At 42.1% G+C, this 22313-nt stretch overlaps 1 protein-coding gene across 6 annotated transcripts in view; it reads left to right on the top strand.

Moving 5' to 3' along the window:
• DDR2 (discoidin domain receptor tyrosine kinase 2) overlaps positions 1-22313 on the top strand; it is a 138119-nt gene that overhangs the window by 67551 nt on the left and 48255 nt on the right. For 5 of the 6 annotated variants that reach the window (XM_073221776.1, XM_073221779.1, XM_073221780.1 and 2 more), the window contains one exon: positions 9950-10058. In XM_073221776.1, coding sequence (XP_073077877.1) covers positions 9950-10058 — 109 coding nt within the window. Of the gene's footprint in view, positions 1-57; positions 412-9949; positions 10059-22313 lie in introns of those variants that run through there. The other variant, XM_073221778.1, reaches the window with a different exon arrangement.

Here is a 22313-nt window from a genome sequence, read left to right as displayed (position 1 = left end):
CCAGGGCCCCGCCCTTTCCTGCAGGGAGGGCCTGTCTGTAGGTGGGGGGGTCCAGGCTGCTTTTCCAGGACGGCAGGCTCTTTTTCTTCCTCTATCCCAGGCTCCGCGTGAAGGTGGCGGCTGGAGATCTGTGACTGTTTCGGGGCCGTCAACTCAGATTGTCTCTAGTTCTTGAGTCTGGGAAGCCCGATGGTCTAGGGAGAATGACCACCTGCCAGACCAGATGGGCCCTGCTTTGTACATAAGCCACATTCCTGAGACGTTGACTGTCAACTGGATTTAGTGTATATTCCATCATATATTGGATGTTCTAGAAGGATCATCTATTTGGAGGAATCAAGTGCTGGATTCTTTTGTAAAGTGAAGAATTATTTAGCGATGTGGAGACTCACTCAGTGATTCATGACTTCAGTAAGTAGATGGAACATTTTAAAACTGAATGTTATTTTGAATGTGTGATGTGGAAACTTGTTATTCAAAGGTACCTGGCCCTGCAGGCTGGTGCAAAGAATTATTAGATAAACATTTCATGATTTGTGAATCTGGCAAGTTCAGACATTTCTCAAAGTGGGATGTACCTCTAGTTGTGCTTCAGAGAGAAAGATGGTTTTTTGCAAATATTCAGACTTGGGGAAGAAAAAAAGAATTCTACTATCTATAAATATGATCACCCCAAAGGGGTGTGGGAGGAACAGAGGCACTCGGACTCCCCATCTTGTTAGGGGAAAAAGTCCCAAGGGTTGGCTGCTCTGCCCACTTTCCGTATTATCACAGTGGGAATGACGGTGCTCTTTTTCCAAATAGATGCAGTTAACTAATATAAAAGTGTTTCTCTTCATATGTAAATCTTATTATCTAAATCTGCAGCTATCTATCTATCGTGTGTATTCATTTTCTATAGCACAACAGTAGACATTGTGGTAGGGTTTGTGTCCTGACGCACTGGAAGGCTGTTCGCCACCGATATGCACAACTCCATACTCTGGTGTCAGGGGGAGTGTGAGCTAGTGAGAGAGAGACCTGAGCTTCCTGCTCACCCGTTCTCACTCAGCAGCTCAAACGTCATTTCAGACTCCTCTCCCAAGTTCCTGTGCTCTGTCCTCATTTACCCTCCTGTTGGAGCTCTCGAGTAGTGCCTGTTACTAGGGAAATGGTCTGACTTTTCAAGGCAGGCGGTAGAGAGGAGGGTGGCCTGTGCTCAGGTGTGTATAACTGCAGCTGCAGGCGACACAGGACTGACCAGGAGGGAGCCCTCCCCGCGTGACCTCTTCACAGGGTGGGATGCCATCGGGCAGGGTGTGCCGATGACGTGCTCTTCCACGGTGATGTGGCCCTGACCTTGTTTCACGAAGAGGCTTTGGAAGCTCCCCCAAGGTCTGAGATAACTTGCAAGAAGTTTGACCTTCTAGGTTCTTGGGCTTTTCATTCTTGCTGATCTCTAGCTGTGGCTGCCACACTCCCAACTGCCTGACCTTCTATTTACTTCCGGGTTTTCTGGCTGACATTGACCCAGACCTTTCTGTGGGCAGGCCTGAGATGGACAGTCAGCCACCTCCCATCGATCTGGGCGGTCCTGAGCCAAGGCTCCCTTTGGAGTGAATTTGGGGGGTTCATCGAGCATGGCTGGGTGAGGGGGTTTTTACTGTGAAGGTGGAAATGGATTATTTATTATAAGGGACGCATATATAGCTCTGGGCTACATATCCGTTGATATTCCTTGGAAAATACTGACTGTGAGCAAAGAAACTGGCTGTGGAGTCAGAGGAACCAGAATCAAGTCTTAGCTCTGTGTCTTTCTGGTTTTATCACCCAAATTTCAAAATTCATCTGATTTGGATCGAGAGATGAGCAAGATCCCTCACCTTAAATGACCTTAACTGACTCATGATTTGGCTTGAGAGACAGATAGGTCAAGAAGCTCATGGAATTCAGCACGCTGATGGACAGTAGGACCAGGCCACACAAATCTACCGCTCAGGGCTGGGGTGACCTGGGCCTCACGTCCCTTCTTCATAGAGGGCGGTGGTAAGCTCTCTCCTCGGGATGGCTGCGTGACTCAGGGATCATGCATTCAGAAGCCCTGTCTGAAGTGCATGTGTTTTTTGAAAAACAAAATAAGGTATAAGCAGCAATTCTCAACTGTTTTTTTTTCTCCTTCTACTTAAGTCATGTGCAAGATGTGCCAATCAATAGTGTCTCCCAATCCCACAAGTGATTCTCGAGGCATAAGACAAGATCCCCCTGTACCCTCACCCTCTGGGGTGTGCCTTGCTGGATGGAAAGCACCCTCCAAATTCTGATAGACTGCCCACAGGAAATTGTTCTTTTGTCAGAAAAAACAACATAATGGCGTCAACAAGGAACATGTTTTCCATGTTAGAAATCAAAATATTACAAATAAGGCTTGAGTTCCCTTTTGATCATCTCCCCTGCCAGACACGCCAATCTCTGAGGGAACTGCTGCTATCAGCACTTGTCTCTCAAGGTTCCTTGCTGTATCCCCACTTACCATCCTAGGTGGGCACTAGAGTGAGCAAGCTTGTTGTCAGTGTGGACTTTAGCCTTCTAGATCTTTTATGTATTATAAGTGCATGTGAGTGGGTGTGTATGTGTATCCATAAAATTATATAGTAGTGTACTTTACATAAATCTTGTAACCTGCTGTTCACCTAAAAACATGTCATAGACATCTAACCATGTAAGTATATGGAGCTCTATCTCATACTTTTTAATTATTGCATAGCATTTCACAGTAGGAATATACCATAGTGTAGAGCATTCCTCTATGATAGAAAAATTTCTACTTTTTACAAGAAATTTTCATTATTTAAAAGAAATATTGTGGAGATGGATGGTAATTATAGATTTGCTTTGTTTATGTCACCGTATTCCTATTATGTTAATATGTGAGTGCAAATTAGTTGGTAGTTTAAAACCTATACATGCTTAAGGTACTCTACAAGAAGATATGTCAAAGAAATACTCAATCCTCCCATGTTTTCTTCCATATGCTACCTCTATAGCTTTTCTTCTTCCTTCCTAATTACAACCCTTAAATAGAATTCGTGCCTCATGTCGAATTTACCGAGTATCATAATTCCTCCAGGTGGTAAAGATACCTCGAGACAAGTGCTGGGCATAGAAGCCACAGGGCATAAATCTGCAAAGAAGTAAAAAGCTAACCTTTTCAAACAATATGGCTTCTCTCTCACTTACCAACTTTACATTTCCCTGTATGGCCCCGGAAGATGACTGGTTAGCCAGAGACGGGTAAGATTCCTCAAGGGAGAAACAACCTAAGACAGGCACAGTTGCAGGGGGGCCATCAGGTGAGAAATTGGGGATCAACAGAGGTGAGGCTCAGAACCTCACCCCTCCTGCTTTGAGAGAAATCTTCTGCATCCGTGGATGTCTTGCTGCCCTTGTCTAGCTTGGATTAATACTTAGTCCATAGGCACACACCTGATCAGCTACATTTGCCCTCTTACAGCACTAAACTATGTTTTCTACCTTTATCTTGCATCTACCTACCACTTCAGCATTTTATTAAAAATAAAAATAATAATAATAATAAAGGGAGAAATGTGGGATCCACATATAAATCAAGTATAAAAATCAAACGAATATTCATATTTGACCTGATTGTTTATAGTTCATAATGCGTGATCAAAACCGAAAGTTTCTGTGATGACTGCCCTTGCACTGTTCACCATGTAAGAACTTATTCACTATGTAAGAATTCGTTCACCATGTAAGAACTTGTTCGTTATGCTTCAGAAGATTGGAGACTGACGAGAATTAGGCTTGAGATGGATTAATGATTGTGCATTGAGCATTGACCCCCCTATACTGAATTTTATTGTTGTTAACAACCATTTGATCAATAAATATGAGAGACGCCCTCTCAAAAAAAAAAAAAAAAAAAGAAATATTGCACCAGCCATGTTCAAAGTTTCCAGTATCTCTATGTCCTCTGAAAGATGTGAGGTGGTATCTGCCTGTAGTTTTGATTTGCATTTCCCTGATAATTAGTAACGTTGAACATTTTTTCATATACCTGTTGGCCATTGTATGTCTACTTTGGAGAAATGTCTGTTCAAGTCTTTGGCCCATTTTGAAAGCAGTTTATTGTTTTTTTGCTATTGAATTGTAGAAGCTCCTTACATATTTTGCATGTGTATCCCTGATCAGGTACAAGGTGTGCAAATATTTTCTCCTATTGGGTGGCTGCCTTTTCACTCTGTTGGTGGTCTCTTTTGCTGTGCCCAAGATTTTAGTTTGATGTGGTCCCCCTGGTTTATTTTTGTTGTCGTTGCTTGTGCTTCTGGTATCTTATCTACAAAATCATTGCCAAGATCAAAGTCATGAAGCTTTTCCCCTTTGTTTTCTTCTAGGTGTTCTAAAGTTTCAGATCTTATGTTTAAGCCTTTAATCCACTTTGAGTTGATTTTTGTTTGTGGTGTAAGCTGAGTCCAATTTCATTCCTTTGTACGTGGGTATCCAGTTTTCTTAACACCGTCTGTTGGTGAGACTATCCTTTCCCTATTATGTTATTTCTGACACCTTCTTGAAGATAAATTGGCCACAGCCACAATGGAAAACAGTATAGAGGTGCCTCAAAAAATTAAAAATATAACTACCACATATTCCCCCCATCCCATGTCTGTTTATTTTTCTAAAAGGATTGAAACCAGGATTGTGAAAAGATATTAGCACTCCCATGTTCAATGCAGCACTAGTCACAAGAACCAAGATGTGGAACAAACCTACATATCTACTGACAGATGAATGGATAAAGAAAATATGGTGTGTGTGTGTGTATATATATATATATACACACACACACACACCATGGAATATTATTAAGCCTTTAAAAAGAGGGAAATTCTTTTTATATGTAACATTGATGAACCTTGAAGATACTATGTTATGTGAAATAAGCCAGTCACGGAAGAACAAATACTGCATGATTCCTCTATATTATGTAACTGAAACGGTCAAATTTATAGAATGAAAGAGTGAGTGGTCGTTGCCAGGGGCTGATGAGGGAGTGGGGAATGAGGAGTTACTGATCAACAGGCATAAAATAAAATTGAAAAAATATTGCCAAGCACTTCTTTTTGTAGACCTCATTGTACAAATACCTAAGTCTTTCTCTAGGGTAAATAATAAGTGAGAATATGGATCATAGGGTATGTGCATATCTTAATTTAAATTGTTGTTTGATTTATATACCCAGTGGCACAGCATGGGAGTATCTGTTTCCCCACATTATTGCCAAATTTCTTATTATTACACTTAAAAATTCTGCCAGTCTGATAGATAAAATTAGTATTCGTTGACAGCTTTGTTTGTCTTTCTTATTACTAGTGAGGTTGGGTATTTCCAGATGTTTACTGGCATTATATTGTCTCCTCTGTTAAATGCTTTTAATTGATTTGGCCTATTTTTATAGTGCCTTTAAAAATGATCTATAGAGATTATACACAAATTATTTTGTTAAAAATTTCAAATATTCATCTTAACTTGTTTGTTAAGTTTCATGTCTTTAGCCACAAAGACATTTTGAATTTTGATAGAAAAATTTATCATTCTTTTCATTTATGGGTTCTGCTTTCTATACCTTATTTTTTTTAGACTTTCCTTACCTTTAAAGTTCAAAGGAAATTCTCCCATATTTTGTTGAAATATTTTTATAGTTCTAATTTTATATTTGGGGCTCTTTGTTTTTTGTTTGAGTATGAATATACCTTTATTTATTTTTGAAAACAAACATTTTCACTGATTTTAAGTGCCCCTTTTATCATATAGTAAGTTTCCATTTCTATACAAGCCTTTTCTGTGCTATCCATTCTCTTCATTGTTCTGTTTATCTTTTTCTGTGGCAATCTCATACTCAGAGAGGACTTTTCTCACCACCTTACCTAAAATAGATCTCATTAACTCTCTGTTGTACCACTCCACTTTTTTCCTCATGGCACATATATTTCTTTAGGTTTCTTATTTATTTACTTATTTGCTAGTATATTATAAGCTCCAGGGACCTTCTCTGCCTTTTTTTTAGCACATAAAACAGCATCTAATAGACACTTAGAAAATAGATGCTGAAAAAATGAATGAAAAATGCCCATTGACGAGGGTTATTTGCATTTTGAGTTTTATTGTACAGGCTTGAATTAATTGTCAAAGGAATTTGTACTATTAAGCAAAGCAATAGATAGAGAAGAGCCTTCCCAGCTCCTTGAAATGTGTCCCTGTATGTGTATGGGTTCTGTTCACATGTCACATTGCTCAAATATTGATCCTATGGAAAAACTCATTCAAAGGGGCAGGAAAAGGTGATGTCTGCTTATTATAAGCTTTGAGGATACTTCCTTTTAGGGCATGGAATTTAGTGTGGCCAGATGTAACCACTGAATATGCGGCTCAAGGCAATCATTCATTCATTCTGCAAATATTTATCCAGCACTCTGGTAGGTGTTGGGAATACAATAGCAAGTAAAATAAACACAGGACTTATGGGGGGGGGGGTGTGGACACTAATTAGGTGACACAGCAATGAATATAGAATCCTAAACTATGATCGTTTCTATGCAGAAAATTCTAAGATGCTTTTAGTGCATCTAATAATCAAGAGAGTCCAAGAATATTTCAGAGGAAGCGACCATTGAATGAAGATTCGAACTAGATAAAGAGAGCATGCAACATCTCTGCACAGATCCTGAGGCAGAAGAACATGGCGGGAGGCAGTGGAAGAAGCCCCAGTGTGACTGGCGTAGAGGGACTGAGCCGGAGTGTGGCTTTGGCGAGGTGGCCAGGGGCCAGGTGAAAGGGGAGTGTAGCGCGACGACACACAGAACAAAACAAACACCAAAACCTATGTGGATGTTGGAGTAATATAAACCCAGGGTTCACGTAGGAGTTTTGGTGCCCATCAATAGTGTAAAGAGATCAGTTTCAGCCCCTCCCTCCTCAGTTACTTTACTGATGAAAACAAACCTTACTGGGTTACTGTGAATATGACATGAGATAGGCCTTGGCACATTTTGGCATAAGTGGTATAGTTACAGCACTCCAGGTTTGTTAATGGTTCTTGTGTATTTGTTAGCTGCTGTACACCCTAATTTTCAGCACAAATAATCATTAGTTTTGGAGATTCACTGCCTGAAATGAAGTAACATTTTCCAAAATGTCATTCAGTCAACGTTTTTTGAGCACCTAGTTTCTGTTTTACTTAGTTCAGGGAAGAACCATTTTTGAGCATCTGCTTTTTACGTGATATGAAGTATTCCCTTGAAGATGAGAACAAGCCATTTTGAAGCGAATGATTAAATGGGTACTTTTCTAACACTGTTATGGAGGATCTATGGAGGCAAATTCAGTGTCTGTGTTGGTGAAGGGAATGAAGTATAAGAGACATTCCTGTAGAAAGAAACACCGGGGAAGGTTGGGGGAAGGGATAAAGCCATGGCCAGGAACTCATTAGAAAGGGGCCAAGGGAGAATGTAGGACTCCTCTCCAAAGGCTGCTGGGAGAGGGTGGTTGGCCAGGCCCAGGTAGTTGCACACAGGAGCTTGAGTCTCTGTGGGACAGCAAGCACCCCGGATCACGGTCACGGGATTGTGATGGGTTACAGCCAAGAACCATGTCTCCAAGATCTGCTTGTGTTTTTCGTTCTCTGGGCATGCTTGTTTGGGGACTCATTTATGGAAACACAGTGTTCTTGCTGCTGGCAGCGACTAGACACGTGATGTGTTTTACTGCATCCGGATCAAGGCCATGAAACCAGGCCCCATCACCTTTTGTGGGCTGTGGATCGCCCACCTCTGACCCCTACCACGGGACTGAGTTAGTCTTTTGTATTTGATTAGTTTTGGCTCCATGCTCTTCAGGCAGAACCATTGGAATATCTGATTTTTTTTAAACCTCTTTGGGTGGGTCAGGATTCTACTGCCTAGAAAATTCATCATAGAAAGCTTCCGTTTCCTCGAAAAGGTGTCTTAGCTATTTCATCCTATTATTTATCCCATCCTCATTATTGCCCATAAAATCTTACTTGTCAATAAGCCCAAGAACCTGATCATAGGCTGATCTCTACACGGAGCCGCCTCTGATCTCCCCAGCTTGAAGGGATTTTTGTCTTTCTTTACAATTTTGTATTGCAGATTCCAAACAGTGGATCCAATGTTTGGTAGATTATTAGTGTTACCTGGCAGAAACTTTATTTATTTATTTATTTAAATAAACCTTTTATTCTAGAATAGTTCTACCCTTATAGAATCATTGCAAAGAGTCCATAGAATTCCTGTTTACCCAATACCTAGCTTCCCCAATTATTAACATTGTACATTAATAAGAGTACCTTTGTCACAGTTAATGAACCAGTATTGACACATTATTATTAACTGAAGTCCATACTTTCTTCAGATTTCCTTGGTTTTCCCGTAATGCCGCTTCTCTGTTCCGGGATCCTGTTGCTGATGCCACACTACATTTAGTCATCATGTCCTCCTGCTAGGTGTTCCTAGCTGTGACACTTTCTCAGATTTTCTTGCCTTTGGTCTTGACAGCTTTGAGGGTTACTCATCAGGAATTTTGTAGACATTCCCTCAGTTGGGATTTGTGGGATGTTCTACTCATGAGGAGGCTGGGCTAATGGCTTTTGGAAAGAAGACCGCAGAGGCCAAGTGCCAGTCTCGTCATATCACACTAAGAATGCGTGCTGTCAGTTTGACTTACCACAGTTGATGTTAGCCGTGATGACCTGGCTTGAGGTAGTGTTTGTTAGGTTCCTCCACTGAAAAGTTACTTTCTCCATTTCCATAGTGTATTTTTTGGAAGAAAGTCACCATATGGAGCTCACACTTAAGGAGTGAGGGGTGGCGGCGGTTATGCACCACCTCATTAAGAGCAGAGAGTATCTACAAAAAATTGTTTAGAATTCTTCTGCATGGGAATTTGTCCATTCTGCCCTATTTGTTTAATCAATTATTTATTTATGTCAACACGGACTTGTAGACGTTTATTTTATGGGTTGAGTTATAAGCCAATGCCACTTTATTTTGTTGCTCCAGTTGTTCCAGCTTTGGCCATTGGGAGCTCTTTCATTTGGCTCCTGTGTCCCTCTGACATGTCCCACCATTTTTGTGTGTGTACACTTTCTCAATTTCTGGCACCAACAGTTTCTCCAGGCTTATCTTGTATATTTCCTGCCCTAGTTCTGGAATCAGCCATTTCTCCAAGGAACCCTGGTTCCTTTTATTGAAGAAGGGTCTTAGAAACCAAGATCTGGGCACTAGGTTGCTTCTAGGCCTTCTCAGCTGATACAGCAAAGAGAAATGTATGCATACTAACTCAAATGCACACATATATCTGAAAGTATTTCCATATGTAACCATCCATTTCTCTGTTAAGCTGAACATGAGTTCACGCTGATGTTTCAATTCTAATCCATTGCTACATAGATCACTCTGGGGAAACTTAAAGACACAGAATCCCAGGTATCACTCCAGGACTAGTAAATCAGGACAGATTTTGACTTTACATCTTCCGAAAAGCAAACACGTTAACATCATTGAACGTTTTTCTGGGTTTAGTTTTGGAATCAGTATTTATATTGTGAAAACATCATTAATGTTTTACATTATTACCATCCATGATTTCAACGTCTCTTAGTAAAATTATTTTACCTGCCTATATAGTTTTGTTAGTTTTAATTCCATGAGTGTATGATCTAATAGAGTTTGAAACTTCTTATATTAGGTGATCGAATGTCCCATTCAGCTCTCAAAGTCTATGATTTGAAGGCTGAAATATAGACGTAAGCAGCGTAAGGACACAATGATAATGGTGCAAACTGTGTTCATTCATGTTTTCATGTTGATGGTATCTGCTCACTCATTTCTTCTCCTTCTCTTTCTTGTTTTCTTGAATTTTTGCTGGGCTGCAGCCTCCGGTTCCAACGCCGTCTCCTGAGATGATCCCAATTCCCAGAATGCCCTTCATGCTTCTCCTCTTACTGCCTATCTGGAGCTCCGCCAGGGCTCAGGTTAACCCAGGTAAGGCCACCCTTGCACGGCCACACGCGGGAAGACCCACTGAAGTCCAGCCCCACGATGTTCAGCTTGGGAAAGGCTCTGCCCAGGGCGTCCAGGGGTCCTTTTTAAAAAAAATCTTTTCCTGTAATCTCCGGGGTGAAACATGTCCCAAGCAGAAACAGAAACTAATCTATTCTCTCTATAAAATATCGAATGTTGTGAAAGGGCCTCTGATACAAAGTAGGGTGGAATAAGAGGGAATTTTAATGTTTTTAAAGAAAGGAAGGTGCAAGAAGCAGCCATTTGCTTCTTCACCTTCTGGGAAACAGAAGGAGAGAGTTTTTAGATGTGTTAGAGGACTTCTGCAGGTTGGTTTTCCAGTTATTTTTGGCTGGCTCAGGCCTCTATTTTACTTGGATATCCTGCTGTGCTTTTGGGCCCCTGTTCTGTGGGATTTCAGGCAGTCTCTCTTTCCTAGGGGGTGTGGCCATCTCAAAAATAAATGTTAAGAATTCTTTAGTTCCACCCCCAACTTGCAAAAATTGCATGTATATTAGAAATTTAAGCATGCAATTTTATCCCTTGTCTGTTACCACAGTAACGAGGCTTCCCAACCTGTGCAAGGGCTGGCGCTTCAGTCTAGGCCTGTTTGGGCTCCTCTGGTCTCCGCTGGTCTGTCCACGGATCTGGGAGCCAGCTGGTCTGTTGGCTTATCTAGGATGGCCTTGGCTCCGAGAGGGCGGCTTGGCTGTGCTTTCCTCCTGCAGACTCGTGTGGCTGTGTTTTCGTGAAATTGCACAGGCACAGGAGCAAAAGCAGAAATGTAGGGCATTTTTCAAGCCAGGGTTGTGTTTGCTGAGAGCTCATTGGCCACAGCAAGTCACATGGCCAAGCCCAGTGTCAGGGTGGGAGGGCACAAAGCAAGTACGTGGGGAAGGCCTGCATGCAGGGAAGGGTGAAGGACTGGGGTCGTATTTCATTTTGCCACGACTATGAATAGAGGAAAGTATACATAGCATAAGTGCTCAAGTGGATGAGATTCACAAACTGAGCACATCCATCTGAGTGTATCTAGGCTGAGAAACAGAAGCTTACCGGCCCTTCAGATGCCCCTCCGCACCCTCTTCCAGGCATTTTTCCACCCTCACCCTAGGGGTAATCATTATTTTGCTTCCTAACAACATAGATTAATTTTGCCTGTTTTGTACTTTCTATAAATGGAATCATGTGATGCATGAATACTGTTTTGTGTTTGGCTTCTTTCATTCAAGGTTTTATTATATTCATCCGCATGGTTGCATGCAGTTGGCGACTTTGTTTGAATGTTTTATTTATCCAGTCTACTGTGGATGGGAATTTGGATTTTTCCAATTTGGGGCCATTATGAGTGAAGTTCCTGTAATCATTCTTGTAAAGGTCTTTTGGTAGAGGTATTTACTCAACTCTTTTGGGCATGGAGTGGAATCGCTGGATCATATGGTACTTGTGATCTATTTTTCGACATACTGCCAAAGAGTTTTGCAAAGCCCACGGTAGTAGATGTGAGTTAGTTGCTCTATGCTGTATTTGAATTCCTAAGGGAATTTTCATTTTGTCCTCTTGAAGGTACATTTGTGAAAATGTTCACCTTACCCTCACAAAAATTCCATTTCCATGGGATATTCTTTATATTTCAACAGGAAATAGAGTGAAAACACCTTAAAATCAAAGATGTATTGGTTTAATAAATCCAGTGCCTTATCACTCTCTTAAAGCTCAGGTGGTACATCTCAGAACTGAGCTTGGACACCTCTCTTTCCTTTCCCTGTCCTGCATGCCTTTCACCCAGTTGAAGTTGGGTCGCCTCCTGTTACATTTAACTTGCTGAGCCCAGTGTCTTTCTCCCCGCTTTGGCCTCCAAGGAAGAGGGCACAACATGGTAGAACATTTTGGTTCTAGGCACACTCACGGAGATGGTTGTGACATGAGGACATTTAAATGAAGGAATGAAATGAAAACCAAAAAAGCTAGCCTTCTGTGTTACAGAACATTTCTGTAGTCCTGGAGCAGGAAACGGGCTATCTGAAGGGAGCAAACAGTTACCTTTAAAAGCATTTTCCCTGCATTTCTTGGGTCGACTATTTCTGTTGGCTCTTTCAGCCAGAGAAAAAAGAAATAAAGGTCTTGACTTGCAAAGATTTTATAGGAACACAAAATATTTGAGGTATGAAGGACTTATCCTTCTCTCTATCATTTCTTCTGTTTTACCAGTTAAACTGGAGACAAGCAATGGGAGATTTTCATCAGCGCTACAGGGTCTACTCACAAAGCCTGGGGTCCGTGGAGACCCAGGCCTTGCACACAGAGTAGATACACAATAAATGCCTGTTGATTTAAGGATGACTTCTCAGAAGTCCTCATTGTATCTACTGAGAGACTGAAAGTGAATTCTTGTCCATTAGGTTTTTCCTCACAGGTTGGCCACATGGAACAAATAGATGGAATGCTGGATTTAAGTCAAATCGGGTTATAAACCAATCTTACATATAGTTAATTGTTGGCCCACTGAAATAAATTTTAATAGATTATTGAATATAAAATATATTGAAATATATATTGAAACTATTGAAATATATTTTCATAGATTATTGAATATAAAGTATTGGCTGGCAAATAGTAAGCATTAAATGTAATTTATAATATAAAGTCAGAAACTCATTAATTTAAGCTCATTTTGAAGAGTTCACCATGACCGGTGGTCAATGAGCCTTCTGTATTAGCAGACTTCGTTGATAATAGAGATGATGAATATTAAAAATATCCATCTAGAAAAATCGGAAACCAACAAGTTTGAACAATATTGGTATTTAGAGAAATTGTCTACTATCTGAAACCATGAAGTCTCTTCCAGGTAGGACCTCTATACCTCAGAGAGGCTGCAGAGTAGTCTCGTGTGATATAGGCAGTACGTAGAAGAATGATGTCAGTGGGGCTGATGGCTCATTGCCCTAAAGCACCAGAACCTGTCAGAGAAGCAGGTAACGGGGCAGGTGGTGGGAGTGGCATTTAGTAATGGCAGTGTTGAAGGTGGCATTGTCACGGGGGGCTGCAGTGAAGGCTCAGCAGGTCCACATGGGAAATACTGACATGCAGGTGTGTACACACAGTTCTGAAGTGTAGGCCATGTGCCTGTCCATCTTCCAGCTGGAATAATGCACCTGGGACTGGGACCCAGTGACTCTCTGGTCAAGAGGGAAGTCACTGGGAGAAGTTGGAAGCAGCTTCCTCTGTCAAAACCATGGCTCTCAGGAGTATCATTTAGCTAGTGGCATCCACATCAAGCAGTCGCACCAACAGTTTCTGAAAAACATTCTACAAGGCAACAAACGATTTGAATGTTATTCGAACATTCTGGTGAATGATTTGCAGTGCATTTGGAAAATCATATTTAATTCACTTGGAAAATTATTTTGAGGAAAACCCTAGTTACCATCCTGGCTTGGTCTTAAATTCATTGTGTGACACTGAGCAAGTCATTATACTTTTTCTTGTACTTTCTTAATCCTTTTGCCTGTAGGAAGATGAAGTTGGATTAGATAGTCTATGAGATCCTTTCGGTTATAAATTCACTATGATTTTATGGTGCGGGATCTTTACTGCCCATATTGGAAGACATTTATGGGTTTTGGGCTAGGAAACAGGGTCTCTGAATGTGCGTGGCTGTTCTTTTTAAGAAAGCCTGCTTGTCCCAAACTCCCCAGCCCCTCCCAGGCTCAGAGATCTGTGGTCTGAACTTCAGGAGAATCTTGCCTTTGTGGTTAAGCACAAAGAAGATAACTGATAAATATTAAAAAAATTTAAGCCCTAAATGCCACCTACTGATAGGTTGAGTCCAGAAATCATGCCCCAGTCTCACCTATAGGGGCTTCAGAGTACTAGAAGCTTCTCTGTTCTAGAGCATCTTTTTCTCTAGAGGCAGGTCCAGGAAGAAGCCTTTCAGAGAGAAGAAATGGCAATTGCAATGGCTGGGAGGGAGGGAGAGGTACACATGGGGCTGCCTGGGGACTGGGGAGTGAGGGACCCAAAGGGGCAGCTTTTCTGTCCTCCTGTAGGGTCCCTGGGTCAAGTTTTCCCTCTTCCCAACTTGGGCTGGAGCTGCCGGGCTTACCAGGAGAGCTTGGGAGTTCCTCCATGGGAAAGGGAACTTTAGACTCTGCAATTATGTGCAAAAATACTCCAGGCTATCCTAGTCACTTCATCAGCCACCAGGATCAAGCTCCTCCAGAGGGTATAAGACCAGGGCTTCAGCGGCCAGTGGGGGCCCAGGACCTAATGGATTTCCAGGTACGAGGATGAGCAGAGGTAACCTGATCATCCTGAGAGTCTAGCCCAGGGTCTGAAGTCCTGAGGACTCACCCAGCCAGCTAGATGACCGCTGTGTGTGACCCTGGCCGGGCTGTTTGCCCCTCCTCTCCTGACCTGGCCTGTGACGACTGCTCGTGCTTGGCAAAAGGAGAGACGGTCCTTCACCCCAGCAGGCGACCCAGGCATTCAGAGTCCTCGGTACAGGGCCAGGGCAGGGCCGGGCGGGGGCTTCCCACCTCCACTCCACATTTCCTCCTCACCGGAAAGCAGGCTCTGCTAGCTGTTCTGAGCCGGGGGGTGGGGGTGGGGGTCCTTCTGTGGCGTCTAGAATGTTCCCACTTTGAAAGGAGGGACAAAAACATTAGGGGTTTGGGATTCAGAGTAGATGAGTTTTTCTCCTACCAACTCCAAATCAGTTTTAGGTTTGTTGCTGTGGTTTTGCTGTTTCCAGCATCAGCCCTACATCCCAGTGAGTTCTTAGGGTCTAGGCAGCTGGAAGCCTAGGCTGTTCATGTTGCAGTGGACCTTAGTGAGAGCTCCCTCCTTCTTCCTCACCTGTAACACAGGAGGTGATTTTTCCATGATCCCACGTGTAGCTAACAGTGCAGCTGAGACCCACGGCTCCCAGCTCCTAGCCCTGGGTCCATTCCGGCAGACCACCAGTCCCCGGGGGACCGTTTGAGGAAATGACCTTTCTCTAACAACCAGGTATAGCCGTGCAGCCTCGCGACTTCCTTTCTGTGACTTCTAGTGTACATTTATGGGACTGGGAGGTGACTGGGGTTTGAGGGCCAGCCTGAGGCCAAGGACTAGGGTGAGACTAACGGGGTCATAGAGAGCTCACACCTGGAACCTTGGCCTCATGAGCTAGGAGCCCCTTGGGACTGACTCACCCTCCCGAAGAAAGCGAGGCCCTAGAGATACTCTGGTTTCCTTCTGCACAGAGGTGTCCCTTTCTCCCTGCCTTCCTGTCTCCCACCAAGGCTGATACATGTTACTTTACCTATATGCGTCTCCACATTGGAAAATCCTTTTTGTTTCCCTGGGTTCTCATCACTCACGTACCCAGAGGTGTGCTGAGGGCATTCGTGTGGCCTTCCCTGTGAATGAGAATGTGGTGTTGTTTTCATGTTTCTGAAACCAGGCCTGAGGTGCTACTATTGTTGTGTGGTGTGTACTCGTGCACATGTGCTCACACGCATGCTTGCATGTTTCACATGGCCTGAGCAGAGCCCCAGGAGGAGAGAAAAAGGCTGGGAAGGGACCTCCCTGGTTGAATTTCTCTTAAGTGAGCAATGCTCGATCTTCCCAGATCAGCTCTTTCTTGCTTGTATGTTTGTTCTTTGAGTCTAGCCTGAGGGTGGCCTCTGGTGTTCTTCCTGCCAGTAAAAGGATCTTTCTCTGGGGACAACAGAAACCCATCTGCCCCGAAGCACTTTTGGTGGTGCCAAATAGGGAAAAGAGAACACAAAAGTTCAAAGAAGAGTACCAACTAATATTTAATGAGCATTTAATATATTCCTGGTACCATTCTACATGGTGCCAACACATTTGATCTCCACGATAATCTTATGAAGTAGGTAGTGTTATAACCTATTTTCACAGTTTCACAGAGGAGAAACTGAGGCCCAGAGATACTAGGTAACTCACTCAGGTCGCAGAGGCAGAGCTGAGATGTGATCCACTTGCAGGGGACATATTTTTTACCCCTGTGCTCTATGCTTCCAGGAGTATTAGACTCACAGAATGTTCATGTGTTACCCAGTCAGGCCAAGTCTCCAGTGTTTTGCTGGTTGAGCTACAGTGAGCTAGGCGAGCTGAAGAGGAAAGAAGAGCATTTGAGCTTAAGAAAAGGCACAAAAGAACAAACACAAAAATAACAACATGGGAATGGTTGTCATTGAGGCATCATGAGGGCAAAGGTGAAGTTAGGGTGGCACCAAAAACAAGAGCCACATAATTTTGGGATCCTCAGTATATGACAAGTACTCTTCTAAGGCTTTGTCTTCCTCCAATGAGAACAAAATGCTCTGCCATGTCCTTCCTCTCAGGATACAGGTTCCTCCCCCCACTTTTTTTTTACAGTTGGATTCTTAATTTTACTTAATTAAAAAAATTTTTTAAAAATAAATTTATACCTCCTTCACCCATTTCTCCCAACCCCAACCGCTGCCTCTGGCAACCACCAATCTGTTCTCTGCCTCTATCAACTTTTTTTTCATACATTCCACATATAAGAGAGATCATAGAGTTGCACAAGTAGTATTACTTGTTCTAGTATTTATTTCACTTGCATAATGCCCTCAAGGACCGTCCATATGGTTGTGAATGACAAGATTTCATTGTTTTTATGGTTGAATAATATTTTATATATATTTAAGTTCCTCATTCACTTATCCATTGATGGGCACTTAGGTTGCTTCCATGTCTTAGCTGCTGTAAAGAATGCAGCAGAGAACATGGGAGTGCATTTATCTTTTCATGTTAGTGTTTTCATTTTCTATGGATAAATATTCAAAAGTAGAATTGCTGGATCATACGTAGCTCCGTTTTTAATTTTTTGAGGAACGTCCATGCTGTTTTCCATAATGGCCACACTAATTTACATTCCCACCAACAGTGCATGAGTTTTCTCTTTTCTCTACATCTTCACCAACACTTGTTATTTCTTGTCTTTTGATAATAGCCATTCTAACAGGTGTGAGATGACACCTCATTGTACTTGTAATTTGCATTTTCCTCATGATTAGTGACATTGAGCATCTTTTCATGTACCTGTTGGCCATCTCTATGTCTTCTTGGAAAAATCTCTATTCAGATCTTCAGCCTATTTTTTAATCAGATTGTTTTTTTGTTTTTTTTTTTTCTATTGAGTTGTACGAATTCTTTATATATTTTGGATATAGCCCCTTATCAGATACATGATTAGGAAATATCTTCTCCCATTCCATAGGTTGCCTTTTCATTTTGTTGATAGTTTCCTTTGTTGGGCAGAAGTTTTTTAGTACCATGTAGTCTCACTCATTTATGTTTGCTTTTGTTGCTTTTTCATTTGGTGTCGGATTAAAAAAATCATCACCCAGATCTATGTCAAGGAGCCTACTGCCTGTGTTTTCTTCTAGGAGTTTTATGGTTTCAGGTCTTACATTCAAGTCTTTAATCCACCTTCAGTTAATTTTTGTATAAGGTATAAGATAGTGATCAAGTTTCATTATTTTGCATGTGCCTGTCCAGTTTTCCCAACACTATTTATTGAAGAGACCACCTGTTCTCCATTGTGTATTCTTGGCTTTGTCATAAATTAATTGGCCATATTTGTATGAGTTCATTTTGGGGCACATTGATCTATGTATCTGTTTTTTTGCCAGCATCATATTATTTTAATTATCACAGCTTTGAAATATAGTTTGAAATCAGTGAATGTGATGCCAGCTTTGTCCTTTTTTTTTCAAGATTGCTTTGGCTATTCAGGGCTTTTTGTGGTTCCATGTAGATTTTAGCATTATTTGTTCTAGTTCTTGAAAAGTATCATGGAATTTTGATAGAGATTGCTTTGGGTAGTATGGACATTTTAGCAATATTAATTCTTGTTTTTATTTTTATATACATTTATATTTATTTTTAAAAATATTAAAATATATTTATGTTTGTCCAATCTATGAGCATACTATGTCTTTCCACTTAATTGTATCTTCCTCAATTTATTTTATTAATGTCTTATAGTATTTAATATAAAAGTCTTTCACCTCCTTGGTTAAATTTATTCTTAGGTATTTTTTTTTATACAATTGTAAATGGGACTGTTTTCTTTATTTCTTTACCTGATAGCTCATTGTTAGTATATAGAAGCACAGCAGATTTTTGTATACTGATTTTATATCCTGTAACCAGGATGCAGGCTCCTCTTGCTATCATATTTTAACAAATCTGGGACTGGAATGTTCTAAGATTTAGATAGGCAATAAGCCTCTCTGGGCCCTCTCCCTAGACTGTTCCCCAAGTTGGTGGCTATTCTTGACCCTCTGGTCTCACTGTAGATGGTGTGGAGAGTGTGTATTGGTAACAGAGTGTGATGACAACGTAGTATGGTGAACAGACCATGACAATGGAAATGAGATCTAGATTCTAGTTCCTACTTTGTCAGTTTCCAACATTGTGACTTTCTTCTTTGATTAAGGTATCATCTATATACAATCTTATGAAGGTTTCACGTGAGTGACATTGTGGTTTCAACATTCACCCATATTATCAAGTCCCCCCATCAACCAACCCCACTGCTGTCACTGTCCATCAACGTAGTAAGATACTTTAGAGTCATTACTTGTCTCCTCCATGCTGTCCTGCCTTCCCAGTGACCTATTTTATATTATATGCCCCTTAATTTCCTTCTCCCTCCCTTCCCACCCACCCTCTCCAACCTCTTCCCTTTGTTAACCACTAGTCCCTTCTTGGAGTCTGTGAGTCTGCTGTCCAGCACTGCAACTTAAAGTAAATCTCTATATTTTACTTTGCTCACTTATAAAATGGGGAGAATAAATTCTGCTGTCTGCACTTCAGAGGTTTATTGTAGGGGGACCAAAGGAGACAAAGGAAGTGAATGGGCTTTGGAAAGTCATATGCAAATACAAAGGGTGGTGATTTGTTACTTTTGGAAGAGAAGGAAATTAACCCCAACATTGTAAAACAATGGTTTCTACCAAGCAGATAATGGAGGAGGAAAGAGAAAAAAGAGTTCATTCGTGATGATTATGGTGCCTTGTGATCTCTAAGAGAGACTCAAGTTACCTTTGGGGAATGGGGGCTTCTAGCAACCCTGAACTCTGGCCATCCTAACAACTCCAAGGGGATGCAGGGCTCTGAGCCCAGGCCAAGCATATCCACAACAGTGTATTTTTCTGGGGAGAATAGTTTGATTGTTGACTTAGCTCTTGGTCTTAGCCAGCAGCCCCTGAAGAGCCTGGATGTGGCAAGATAGGCCTCCCAGAATTTTTCAGTGGTTTGGGCACATACACAATAAAGTAAAAGTTAAGACATTCAAAACAGTGAGGTTTTCTGGGGGCTTAAATAGCGGGTGATGTTAAAGAATATGCTACTTTTTCCCCCCTGCCTCACAGACATTTATGAATTTGGCCTTTGTCTTAGTTGTGTCGGGATGATCTCTTGTGTATCCATGCCTGACACCTATCTCAGTGTCTGGCTTAATAAGCAATCAGTAAGTGTTTACAGAATAAGGAGAAAGTGGGAAGGTAGTTAAGGAGCTCCCAGACTTCTCTTTGCTTTCCTGTGAAAAAGGATCTAAGTTATGCCACATGAGACTTGATCTCACAAAGATGTTAGGAGTTGAGAGAGAGCTGTAAGAATGTCATCCCTTTAGGGAAGGGGCATAGAGCTGCAGCTACTGATGTGCCGTACCAGACGTCCAGCTCCTGGTGTCCAGGGCCGGGAGAGCCCCCCCTCGCAGAGGTAAGGCAGTCTCAGCGCGTATCCCTAAATGCCTAGGGTCTCCCTGATTTGACCTTTCGGCAGAACATTTCAGTGATTACAAATAAAGGAAAATGTACTTAAATTTACCCAAATATGTGTAAAGCTCTCACTCTTGGCATTTCAAGGGAGGAATATAGAATCAGTCTTTCGGTGCTGTGACCTGTATTCAAGATATAAGGTCTAACAGTGAAGTGTATCTTCTATGTACAAGTATTGCTGACTTGAGAAATGATTCATCCTGGCATGAAGAGCCCTGACCGTGGGGATAGGGTAAATCCGCCTTGGGAAAACTGTAATTTTAATTTGTTTATTTGCTTTCAGCAAATGAAACGAATATTTAGGACTTCGTTATAGCTTTTTCTGTTGAGGAACTGGCTCACTAGTGGCAGATAGCCATACATTTGGCGAATGTGCCAAGCAAGAGAAATGCTGCCCGCTGTTGGGATCCCAGGTCTCCTTCAAAGCTCTGGGGTGTTGCCCCGAAGTGATTCGCTATCAGAGCAAAGGTCGGTCGGCCTCTTGCTCCTGCTCCAAACTGAGCAATGCCTAAAAGTGGCTGCGGAAATGACCTCCGCCCGCAGCCCCTCCCTTCTCTGCAGTCTGAGCCCCTCGGTTCTCAGCCGCGGCAGCAGTCCTACTAAGGAGTTCTATCTGGCTCTCCCAGATCTTCTCAGGGGACTGCTGGTCACTGCAGACTACTCATGCCTACATGGAAACGGAAATTAAAAGTTAACTTTTACGTTGTTGCCATTGTGATTCACGTTAACTGATATGCTCTGCTCTTCACACTGGCTCGCAGAAAGCTCAGAGCCAAATTTGAGGCCCGTCACTAGCAAAAGGTATCAAATCAACTGTAGTAATTTTGGATGTTAACCTTAGCTGATCTTATTGTTCCTATTCTTTTCCCCCTTAACCAGTATTTCTTCATATTTTACAACTTTGGAATCAATTCTAATTTTTTTTTTTACATAGCAAGATTAAGAATAAGTGAAAAAATTTTTAACTAAAACCTTTAATTAATTAAAAACTAAATAATGCCTAACCTTTATCTAACATTAGTGCTGTGAGCATTACTCTGCTCTAAACATTACTGTCCAAGATCTTGATGTATATGAACTCATATTTCTTTACAGCATTCCCATAAACAAATTCTACTATTACCATTGAACTGAAAGGCTGAAAGCTTAATCAACCTCCCCAAGGCTACTAAGCCTCTGAATTGCTTAAGAAAGAGTGAATGTAATATTTAAAACAAATCATGCCCTCTACCTCCTCCTAGATGTCATTTAATGAGCCTTCCTTCCATGAAGTGTGCAAAGTTCTTTGTATACATTATATGAAATCTCTCCAACAATCCTCCTTGGTAGGATTATTAAGGACAAGGAAAGTGAGGTTTGGAGAGGTTTAGTAACTTGTCTTGGAGTCTTGTTATTTGGGAATGGCAGAATCAAGATTTAAGCATAGACCTGTTACGATTCCGAACCGTGCCCCAGTTCTCTTCTCAACTGACCTTCATGGCTATCCAGCCGCCAGTCTGACTTACATCCTTGTTGGAGGAAAGGACACACTGTTTCATGGCAAAACCAGGAAGGAAAATGCATCTTGTCTGACCCTCACCTCAGTCCCTTGACCCCTCTTCCAGAGCTGTGCACTAATTGCTTCTGGAAGTATTTTGGGCTTCTAGGAAAACTACAATTCTAAAAGGCTATTCCTAAAGGGTATATCAACTTCAGCAAAAGAGGTCTTGGCAAAATGGCCTGCCTCATCATGCTGAGAGGAACCCAAATCATCTTTCTTGGACCTTAGCAGGATTCCATTATTTGAATGTTTTTACCTGAATAATGAACCAGCCGGAAGTAGCCTGCAGTGTGGAGCTTGTGGGGATCAGGGGCCCGAGTGACAGCTTCTTTATTGCATCACCTTGTTCTCTCTGAATGGGAGGAACTCGATCATGGTGCCCTGGGGTTGAAAAAAGAGGACCTGGGTATGAGGAGCCCTCAGTTTCAGTCCTGGTTACATGAGTCAGCCGTGCATTCTAGGTCAGTCCACCGTTTCGGGCCTCAGAGCTTCTGAAACTTAACATGGAGCCACTGGAGGGGCTGATGGACTAACATCCCTTCCTGGCTCTTAACATTTATGGTTGCAGATGCTCCTTTAGACCATTGACTGTCTTGGGACCCCTGGCAGACCCCCAGAACTCCTCTCCTGGTCAGTCTTATCTTCTCTGTGCCCAGAGAGCCCCAGGTGTCCGCTCTCTGTGCCTCGGGCCTCATGTGTACGATGTGTGTGTTTTCCTGGAAGCTGCGTAAAGGACACTCATTGATGGGCGAGCCTGTAGTCTGGAGCTGGCAACGAGATGGGGCACAGCACAGAACAAGTAGCCCTTTCAGGCACTCAACCTTGGCGGCATAGTATGGAACTCATTCTTGGGTTTCAGCCTGCATGCCA

The sequence above is a fragment of the Manis javanica genome, chromosome 14 (genome assembly GCF_040802235.1).
Source record: "Manis javanica isolate MJ-LG chromosome 14, MJ_LKY, whole genome shotgun sequence".
NCBI classification, from domain to species: Eukaryota; Metazoa; Chordata; class Mammalia; order Pholidota; family Manidae; genus Manis; species Manis javanica.
The sequence above is the reverse complement of the archived record's forward strand: the minus strand, read 5'-3'. Positions and strand labels throughout refer to the sequence as shown.